This window comes from Chroicocephalus ridibundus, chromosome 11 (assembly GCF_963924245.1).
Source record: "Chroicocephalus ridibundus chromosome 11, bChrRid1.1, whole genome shotgun sequence".
In the NCBI taxonomy this organism is placed as follows: domain Eukaryota; kingdom Metazoa; phylum Chordata; class Aves; order Charadriiformes; family Laridae; genus Chroicocephalus; species Chroicocephalus ridibundus.
In genome coordinates, this window is record NC_086294.1 from 4,741,886 (window position 1) to 4,753,013 (window position 11,128).

General features: G+C 38.4%; 1 protein-coding gene across 1 annotated transcript in view; it reads left to right on the forward strand.

Annotated features, from left to right (window-relative positions):
• Window positions 1–11,094, forward strand: part of LCP2 (lymphocyte cytosolic protein 2) — a 32,321-nt gene extending 21,227 nt beyond the window's left edge. Inside the window, exons 10-21 of the mRNA XM_063349031.1 lie at window positions 75–158; window positions 953–978; window positions 1,070–1,089; window positions 1,196–1,300; window positions 2,222–2,252; window positions 2,853–2,865; window positions 3,896–4,016; window positions 6,183–6,235; window positions 7,092–7,195; window positions 8,073–8,150; window positions 9,197–9,352; window positions 10,047–11,094. Coding sequence (XP_063205101.1) covers window positions 75–158; window positions 953–978; window positions 1,070–1,089; window positions 1,196–1,300; window positions 2,222–2,252; window positions 2,853–2,865; window positions 3,896–4,016; window positions 6,183–6,235; window positions 7,092–7,195; window positions 8,073–8,150; window positions 9,197–9,352; window positions 10,047–10,169 — 914 coding nt within the window. The 3' untranslated portion in view covers window positions 10,170–11,094. The remainder of the gene's footprint in view (window positions 1–74; window positions 159–952; window positions 979–1,069; window positions 1,090–1,195; window positions 1,301–2,221; window positions 2,253–2,852; window positions 2,866–3,895; window positions 4,017–6,182; window positions 6,236–7,091; window positions 7,196–8,072; window positions 8,151–9,196; window positions 9,353–10,046) is intronic.
• Window positions 11,095–11,128: the final 34 nt, after the last annotated feature.

Sequence of the window (11,128 nt, forward strand, 5' to 3'; positions counted from 1 at the left end):
CAGTTCCTAGCTATGCAAAATAAAGATATATTGACTTACAGCAGCAAATCATCTTACACAGCTTTTGTGTTTAGCCCCCGCTCCTTCTATAGACAGAAGCACGAAACCCCCACTGGATCGCCTTGCTCCACCATTTGAAAGAGAAAGCCCAGTGTCAGGTCGGTATTTGCTTAAGCTAGTATCAATCAGCTTTTTTAAATTTTTCAAAATTATCAGTTTGAATATCATTCATGCAAAAGAACAAGGCTTAACCAAACGTACTGTCATCCAGTCGCATACAAGGTGATCTGTTTAATGAATAAATAATGTGATCAGAACTTATAAGTGAGAGAAATCGTATCTAGGAAGAAGCAACCTTAGCTGAGGACTAGCTGAACAGAAGGTCGTTGTGAGATCCCTGTGCAATAAAGGCTTGATGTGATACTTAAGTGAATGAACAAGGAAATACTTAGCAGGCTAAAAGAGGAAATAACTTTTGCATACAAAGCTAATGAAACTCTGCATACGCTACTATATGTCATTTGTCATACAGACTTAATGCTGAGAACTGAAAAAACATGAAAAAAACTGCATTTGTTTCAGACCTGAAAAACAATATTTTCAAAGAATCTAAAGAGATACTCCCTGTTTGTTTTTTTTTTATTATCTAATCACGTTCAACTGGTATATAATTGTATAAAAGTATCCAGTAATTCAAAGCTGAACCATAGAAAATATGATTCTAAAACATGCAATGTTGAAAAATTTTAAATTTTCCTTTGATAAGAGATATTGCAATTTTGCCATCTCTTGCAAAGCTAAAATATTTTTCTGGCTTACATCTCAGAAAGCTGGGTGCTTCAATCAGCAAAATTCACTTTCAGTCATATTCAAGATTTGTTTGTTTCATAGCAAGTTTAATTAACTATCTTAAACGTCATTTTTTCTAAATGTAAGCTTTTACTGTTTTCAGGGAGGAAGCCAGGCTTTCCTGAAAAGGTAAGGCCTTTTTTGTTTGGTGCTTATTGATGTTTTCCCCCTATTTTGATACGCTTACACATTCTCTTAACTATTCCTTGTTGTTTTACAGCCTCTGACTTCGCAGCTAAGGTAAGAGTTTTACGTCTGGAAATGAGACTCTCGATACCAGTGTTACCCAGTTATTTCTTAGTAAGCAGCTTTCCCCCTTTATTTCATCATCTTGCTCCTGCTTTAGGTCCCTGGGGGAACAGCTAGCAATGATGCCAAAACCTCCTGTCCCACCAAGTGACAGATACGAAAGAGGCAATCCACCTCCTCTAAGGAAGCAAACCCCTGTAAAGTAAGTCTTCATTTAATTGAAATTTAATAATGGATAAATTAAATTTCACAAAAATATGGATAAGCAACACAGCATAGTATAATTTACTGCTACTGCCTGACAGCAGTGTCTGCAGATATCAAAGTTTTGCTTTATGAATATGCACGGGATGTGCTGTAAGCTACAGAAAAGTGTGAATGCAGAAGCAGCTCTCTCCAGTCGTTATCTCAAACAGCCATTACGTCTGGCATGACTCACTTCCGAGCTCCACACAGAAGTATATGATCCATGTTTTTTCCACCAGATCAAGCCCTTGCTCTAAGGAACATTCCGTCATGAGTCCTATTGCTATTTTTATTAGGATGTTAGAAAAAGAAAGCTTTACTTTCCTACCACTGATTTCACTCACCTGCAAAACTCCTTAATAATAGCAAACAACATCATTCTCTAGCAGAACCAGATCGTCCTCCAGCATTTTCTAGATGGCTTGTGGGCACAGTGTGACTGACTGGAAAACAAAATAAGAAAGTAATTGAGATCTGCTGATCAGCCAGAATAATTTATCAGAGAAACAATGACTGGAAGGCTTATCATGGGCTCCACCAATGTTGCTAAGTACTAGAAACAAGTTCAAGACTTGAAGTCTAATGTTTCATCATTGTAAAAACTTGTTTTAAGCTTTAATCTTATAGTCAATTCATCAGACATTTTCCTCGTTGATAGAATCAAGATGGGCTAAGGACTAGCATAACATTTTAGATAATGGCTGAAAATGAGAATCTTAGATATGTTTATGAGGAAAAAATAAGTTTCTGCATTCACTGGGTCTGTAAAACTTACTATAGCTTCATGTCTTAGTTGAAAATACAGCCTAATGCACACAAAGCGAATGAGTAATATTCCTCCTATGAATCATGTTTTGTTTTCTCTGTTTCGTTTCAGGCAGAGTTGGCCACCACACAAAAAAAATGAAGTAAGTATCATCTCAAAGCAAACATTAAAGATATAGGGACTACAACAAAATGAAGTCCCTGTATAAAATAATAATTCTGGAAAAGGTAAACTCATTTCTTTTATCAGTTATAATGAATACTCATGGATCTTTCATCTCAGTTTATTCCCTGAGTATTGCATGTCAGATAACAGGAAGAATAAGACCAGATTTATTTTTTTTGCGACATGGGAGAAGTGATTTTGCTTACACTAGGTTTTGGGGTTTTTTTTCAGCTTAAGCTGACCTAAGGATTTCACTGTGGGAACCTACACTTTCTGTGAGGATGAGGAACGTTTACATCTGCTGAGAGTTTCTGACTACTCTGGGACAAGAGCCATTATGGGAAATGTACCTCACAGCTTATTTGTAAATAATAGCTGTACCTTAACACAAGACCTAAAGGTTATTTGGTGTTGCATGAAGATAGAAACTCCAGCATTTTAGATGATAGTGACAGTATAGAAATTAGAGTCCTTGTATACTCAAAATTCACCAACTCCCATGTTTTTGTTTTGTAAAATATTCCTAAGAACTGTGCTGTAACATGTTGCTAATATTTACTTTCTTTTGGCTCCCCAGGAAGAAGACGACAGTAAGTATTTCTACACCGATTTTTGAAACTTTCCCTAAGTTGTTTCTTTAGAGCCATTTCAAAAAGTCAGGTGGTACCTTGACAGGCTGTAGAATGCTTACAAAGTACCTCATGCAGATTTATATATCAAAGCCGCAAAACACAGGAAATCAATAGCTAACAGCTTCCTTCAGTCAGCCAGTTACGAGACAGCAGAAGTTCTTATTTTGAAACACATGCCATTGTAGAGAGCTGTGATCTGCACACAGCATCAAACAGCTAGGCATGTAAACCTCATATCTTCCCGCTTTTCAACAAAATATTCAGTCAAACCCTGCCGGTACTAGTCTTCTGTGTAATGTTATTCACTCTAAAGAGCAAAGGCAGAACTTGTTTCATGTAACAATAGTATTTATAAATTACTTCAGAATCCTGGTTCCTAAAATTAAGTAAGTTGGTAAAGTAATGCCATAACAGATGCAGAACATTTGGCCGAGTCTCTACAAATTACCGCTGCCTCTAAGACTCCATAACGAACAGGGCTATTTAAGCTGTGCAGAGCACAGCTAATCTGTTCCCCTCTTACCAGTAGTTGAGATTTGAGGACACTGGAGAACGAAAATGTTTTATTTTGTGCTGTTGTTTATGATAATATGGGAGAAATCTCACAAAGGAGTGATGCTGAAAAAGGTAACCTCAAATATGCTATTTTAGAAGCAATGTAACAGAGAACACATGGGTACATACCACCTTCAGCTCTGCTGCAGTTAATGTATCTGAATTGTGGCTTATCCAAAACAGAACTTAGAAAATGTAAATGTTGCTTATGTCCCTTTCAGTTTATTTTTAATTTTAATACTCAAATTTTAATTTTAATAAGTTCTCAGATGACCATATGTGTTTACAAACTATAACATATCGAGCACTTTTTATAGAACAGCTTATTCTGTTTATCTAATTAAACAGCAGTAATGGGACAGCATTTCTTCATTCTATCTCGTTTAAGAATGTCTCACATAAGTTTTAAGTTTCCTTCTCTTCCTCTCCACAGCCGCACCCCAAAGACCAGTGCCACAGATATCTTTGCCCCCGTACAGCTCCAACACATTCCCTTCCAAATCTGTCAAGCCTCCACCTAAGCCAGGATCCAGCAGTATGCCTGCTGTAGAAAGGTTTGTTTCACCCATTATTGTGGCATTCTTTTTGAATCTCAATCTCTTTGCAATTTAACAAATCATAGTATATACGTGGCTACAGGGTTCTCAGGCAAACACAAGGTAACTACTTTAAGTAGTCCATTATTTTTCAGGCTATATCCATTACACCCTAATTTGTGTTCTTCCTACTATCAAGGAGAATTCTTAATATAATTGAAGTGAAGCAGATAGTGTACATCAGGCAAGCAAGAAAAAATTCAAATCTCTCAGATTTATGTCAAGGAAGCATTTTAGGGCCTACATGGTACAGTTCTCCATTCATGAGACACCTCACCCATTGCCTGCAGAATCCATAAGAATGACAAGCCCTTTTGGGGAGGGATCATCTTCTACAAAACTGTGCAGGAGGTAGGTCAAAGAGGTCCTTCTTTAAAAGGATTCTGCACATCCGAGGAGCCCAAGTGCTAAAGCTGCAACTACTAATTGCTTCAAAACTAAAAAAAAGCCCACAACCTTAGCTGTCTAGAGTTGAATTTGAAATAATTTCACCACCCTTTTACTAAACTTCACACTAATGGTTAATAATTCCTATTTAAAATTGTGAACCTTGCTTCAACTGTGAGTTCTTCTAGCCTCAGCTTCCAGATATTAGATTGTTACGTCTTCATTTGCTAGATGGAAGAGCCCTTAATTAAATTTTGATTTCTGATGCAGCGTGCAACAGACTTAGCCTTTGATAAGTCAGAGTGGGCTCCTTGAGTCCAAGTCTGAAGAACATTTTCTAATCTCTGTGTTTTTTTAATGGCTCTTTGATGAATTCCTCCCACTTACCGCTGTCCTCTGGAACTGCTGACACCCCAGTAGAACAACTATTGCATTAGCAACAACAAGGTCATATGCAAATATGAACTATTCCTATGATGAACGCTTTGGCTTCTATTCGAACAGCGTTGCCAAATTTTGCTATAGCAGAGGCCCCCATTTGGCTGATTCTCTCCCATGAATCACGAGTCATGACAGGGTCTTTGTGTTGTGCAGACAGAATTAACATACTCATCCGAGAGCTTTCTGTAGTTCATTTAAGCAGAAGAGAAATATGAACTGTAAAGGAAAAGCCTGCAGGCAGTTTGTTCCCAATTAGGTGAATAAATAAATAAGATTGGGACTTTTCATTTTAAGAAGTTCTGGGATCAGGCCACAAAAGGAAATTACAGATTTTCTAACAAAAAGCAGAAAAATGAACGCAGGAAGGAAAGTAAACTAAGCATAAGCCCGTGGAAGTGCCACTGTCAGCTCACAGCCCACAGAATCACAGAAGGGCTGATGTTGGCAGGGACCTCTGGGTATCATCTGGTCCAGCCCCCCGGCTCAAGCAGGGTCACCTGGAGCGGGCTGCCCAGCACCACATCCAGATGGCTTTTGAATATCGCCAAGAACGGAGACTCCACAGCCTTTCTCAGCAACCTGCTCCAGTGCTCAGCCACCCTCTCAGTATAAAAGTGTTTCCTGATGTTCAGAGGGAACCTCCTGTGTGTTAGTTTGTATCCACTACCTCTGGTCCTGGTACTGGGCACCCCAAAAAAGAGCCTGGCTCTCCCTTCAGGTATTTATATGTATTAATAAGATCCCTCCTGAGGCTTCTATTCCAGGCTAAACAGTCCCAGCTCCCTCAGCCTTTCCTCATATATGAGATGCTCCAGCCCTTTATCATGTTAGTGGCCCTTCACTGGACTCTTTCCAGTAGCTCCACATCCATAGTTGCAACATTAATGACGAGAAACTGCATTTTCATCAACAACGTTAAAGAAGCCACAAGAAAAATGACTCCAAAAGTGGAACCTCACAGAAAGAAACACATCTAGCAAGCTGTTGCTTGTGCTTCCTGCTGTAGGGGAATAAAGTCATTCCCTGTGAAAACTCAACAAGCTGAAGCAGTTTCTGCATTGATCCTGATAAATAAGTCTTGCTGGTCCGTTACTGGTTCCCTCTATCTTATACCCAGATACTGAGCTTCAAGTAAACTTAATGGTGGATCTACTTACATAAAAAGAAGGAAAGAAAAATAAAAAGAGAGAGAGGCACAAAGTCCAGATCAATTCTTTAGAGCACAGAAATATCATATAGTAATGTATTTATATGTTTATATGTATTTATATTGACTACTTTTTTCTTTTTTTTAAGCACTTGTAGAAACCTGTCTTCAAGCGGCTCACTACCACCACGCTTACATCCAGGTTTGTATGCTGCATCCCTGCATTTTTTGTAAAAAAATGACTGAAGGTTGAAAGGTGTTTCAGTGCAGTTAATATAATCCTTGGTTTTTTTTAAATGGATGTTTCTGGTTGTACTGTGAACAGAAAACCATCAAATTCCTGAAAGGTATCTTCTGTAACTTGCTTAGGTTGAAGCAAGATGTTTTTCTCCCCTGAAGTTTGTGCTTCCTGCCTCGTTAAACCACTGACAAAACTTCATATAAGCAGCTTTTTCAGTATAGCTAACACTACTGAGAGCTGAGCAGCGCTACCTGCAAGTCTCTGTGGTACGCCAATGCTCTTGAAAAAGGGAGAAAACACTTCCCATGTGAAATATGCTGCATATTTATCTCGTAATAACAGGTAAAAAATAAAGGAAGCTTAGAAATCAATTGCTTTGCAAATATTTTTTCACATAGGGTAACAGCTGCCAATGTCTTACAGTGACATTTTTTAGTTTCTACATGCTGAGAAGGCAAGGAATGCAGAGACACCATTACTTCTGTCTCTAAAGAAACCAGAGGTGCTCTCAACTGAGTAATTGTGGTACAGGAGCTAAAAAGGTGTAACCTCTGTTTCAAGTTCACCTGATGTTAAGGAAACCTGAAGTGCAAGAGTTCAGTTAAAGCCCCTGTGCACCAAGGATGAATTTATGTAAAGAACCTGGCTCTCATAAAGTGGCCTAAATCTGATTTCAAATCAATTCAAAGTATCTCAGTATCAGAGTGATATAAATTCTTCATGTCTCACAAAATCAAGACTCCACACCACATATGCACTCCACAGATGAAGTTACTTTCCTGGGTTTAACATTTTTTCTACTTTTATGCCTTTGAAGGCAACAACAGCAGATCTCCTTCAAGAGGTGCAGCTGATATAAGACCCCCGTTGCCAATTCCTAGCAGACAGACCGTTCACCAAACAAACATGGAGGAAGATGAGGTACAAAAACATTACAAGTATTAACCATAACTGCTAAACACAGCAAAAGTTCTGATTTCAAGAGAGACCGTTCTTCAAAGTTGTTTTTCTCGTCAGTAGCCACTGCCAGGATGTTAGTAGGTGCTTTCAGTTTCTTTTTCTGTGCCAAACTTTAGTGCCTTATTTCATACCCACCAAGAAAAACAGCATCAAAAACCCAGTTAACACAAAGTAAGAGAAATACTTGTTTGCTGGGTTACTTGTTTTGCACAATTGCCTTCCACTAGCATTACATATTCAGTTCTTCTTCCATGAAACTTTGGTAAGTAAAGAATTCATAGCTTTTCAGTGCATTTTTGTTTCACATTTCTTTAAATACGACAAGTTGAGAGCAAACCACTCTCAGTGATAACACTGCTGGGCAACCATACATGGTATGATCACAGGAAGTCTGCATTATTGTTTCAGATGATAGTTAAAAAAGAAAAAATAATTAAAAGAAAAAAAACCACAAACTGGAACCAAAATAGAGAAATGAGGGCAAAGGATGCTAGTGTCCTAGCAGACAAAAGAGCAAACGCACTTAATATCTATCTGTCACTGAAAATATATGGAAATGTCCATTTTCCGACCTTACTTGCAGACGTACTGTGGCTAGGTCTGTGCTATTTTCAAGTTTATCACAGTGAGCAAGTAATTTTAAAATCATTTAGTGCCACTTACCATACAGTAATATATACTAGTACGATCCCTGACACTCATACCTTCAGAGATTCTGCACGTAGACCCAAGTATCCCTCACATTCAGACTCCTCTCTACTTATTTCTATGTTGTTAACATCACAAGCTAATTCATTGGCAGCTGACTTTCTCCTTTACCCTCTCTCACCACGCACAGGACTCGCTAAATGAGGAATGGTACGTTGCTTATGTAAGCCGGCCAGAAGCAGAAGCAGCTCTTCGAAAAATAAACAAGGTACTCTTTAAATTGGTGATGAATCTCACCATCTCCTCAATGGTCTGGCTAGACGGCCTGGCAGTCATATGGGAAGAGTGAAGTAACCTGGTAAGGTGATAGCCCCAATATAAGATACTTAGAGTGAGGGATTCACCTTAAATATCTTTACCCACATAGAAGTTACACATCTAGTCTAAACCAGCCATGAAGGCTCTTGTTTTCCGTAGTCGAAGAGAACAAATCCTGTGTCTCCAGAAAGCGGTTTCACCTCGCCTCCCTTAGAAGAAGCGACTTGATCTCTAGAAATAGTTCTCAGTCACCAGTGAGGAATTTGATGCAAATTCCAATTTTTAGATCGCTTGAATTAGATGAGATGAATCCCACCTTTTTCTAGGTCATATTTCCCAAGAGAATGAAGCACAGATTCAAAGAGATGAAACCCAGGCTGAACTGTGTGTACGGAGATAAACCAAACTGTATCCCGTCACTGTGGGAAATCTGTTTACGATGCTTCACAGCACGTGCAATGGGCTGAAGGTGACACATACAGCATTTCTGACTTGTACTAAGGTCCAGCTTATGAGATCACATTCAATGCCTTTAAGAAAGGGTGCTTCAATGGAAGACTTATTAAACTAGATCTGAAATGAAGAAAGGCAGAGAGAGAACACCTTTACCAAAATTTCAGAGACACTGTAATTGTTTTAGGCTGTCTGTAAATACCTCACACAGGACTCTTGATTGGCACTTACCAGAAATGAACTTCTCTTGTGGTTAAAGTGGTATGAGGTTTGGCCTTCAATATTTCACTCCCGCCTTTAATGGAAACTCCCTCATAGAACACCATCCCCCCCTTCCCTAAAAATCTGCATTTGTATCAGATGGGGAAGTTTTAAGTAGCAAATGGAACGACAAAACCTTTAAGAAATTACCTAAATTATTTAATAATGTAGTTTCTCTTACCAGGAGGAAAGAGAAAGATAAAATGCTTTAGTTAAGGTTGTTACGATGATCAAGCCCAGAAGTGATGTTTATTTGTCATCTTTCATTTTTTCATCTTTCAGGATGGAACTTTCTTGGTAAGAGACAGCTCAAGAAAAACTGCTACTCATCCATATGTACTGATGGTGCTGTACAGAGATAAAGTATACAACATCCAGATTCGCTACCAGGAGGAAAATCACATATATTTGTTAGGAACCGGCTTAAAAGGAAAAGAGGTACTATGTGTTTTTCACGCTACTTCCCTTCATCTTAAGGTATCTCCTATCTCATTCCTGTGTCAGGCTACTTACCCTGGCAGCTGTTTTGCTCCAGTGGAATTCTGCTTATTGCCTTAGAGTTATTCCTGATAGAATATGTTACTGCTGGAAGTAAAATCAGGTTCCCCTGTTTGCACTCAGGGAATGAAGGGATCGCCTTAGAATACAGCTATGAGAAATCCATATGCCTCATTAGGGAATGTTTGTTTACCACTAAGATGCCAGATAAGGGAAATACACAGTTGAGTGCAAATCCATATCTGCCAACTTTACTGCTTTGCTCCCAGACTGCTGGTTTACTTAGTCCAGCAGTCCTGCGTTGGATTTACGTACTGCAGTTCTGATCGAGTCAGAACTCTCTGAATGTATCAGTCAACTTCTTGAACTTTCAAGTACGATCGTTATGTCAAGTAGAATGACAACATCATGTATTAAATAGGCTAAGACCACATAAATTAATTCTACAACATTGCAGTAGGTTGTACACACAGCTACAGGTTATGGCAGGAATGAAAACAGCTGATCTGATAGTATTTACCAGACCTTATAAGACTGCTAAATATTTAAAGTTCAAAGAAAAACTTTTGGTCTTACTAATTACTAATAATTCTGACATTTTTGACATAGCCTTCTCATTTTTTCCATCCCACAGGATTTTTCTTCTGTAGCAGATATCATTGATTACTTCCAAAGAACACCTCTTCTTCTCATTGATGGAAAAGACAGAGGTTCAAGAAACCAGTGCATATTAAAGTATGCTGCAGGACATATTTAAATGAGACCTTAATGAAGATCACGTACCGTACTGAAGCCTAGTGAAGTTTGTAAACTTTTTCAGCAAAGTAAAATGAAGTAATTAAAAATCCTTTTAATTTTAAGGAAAACGGACAATGTTATTTTTAAATTATGCCTTAAATGCAGTACTCTATAAATCTCATTTTCCTACAATGTCTTCATTACTGTCCACTAATCATACAGTACATGAGAATTTTTTATCTTCCAACACATATGTATCTTCTTGAAATGATTTCTGCACCAAATTAAAGGACCCATAAATAAATAACAATATAAGTCTCTGCTTTCATAGGAGGGGGAAAAAAAAGAAGTTTTTCAGACCAGAACTGCAGCAGCCATTATGTTATTTAAAGTGATACAGAGCAGACCCAAACCTTGTCAAAGTTGAGAAGCAGACAAAAGACAATAAAAGCCTATTTTTTCCCCACAATACACTTCCCAATAAATCTAACTATGGCCACTTCTATGAGAAGATTGGGACTGCAGCCTGGATCCTGAAGATACCTCGGTTTCAGTGACACCAAAAAAACCCCAACCCTGGATATGCAGCTGCCTGGCAAGATCTATGTCTGTGTTACTCAGCTGAAACTGCCTTTGTTCACAGCTTTCTAGAAAAATAAAATGTCTACAGATATTATGTTGTCTCTGCCGTACCACTGATGAGTCACTGATGGCATGTCTTAGCCCACAAACTGGAATTATGTATCTCCTGGCATCCTCCAACCTCACTCAGAAACAAGCTGTTCTCCGGTAACACAGAACTCTCTTCACCTGTATCTTTCTCACTCTCAATTAAGCAACTACTTTTTTATAGGAGACACATCAACAAGTTTATCATCATGTGATTCTTAATTGGTAGAACACAGCTAAATCTCTTAGAAAGCAGACAGACATAATCAGGCTGAACTTAGTTCCTTTGATACAACTGCGTTGTGGTTT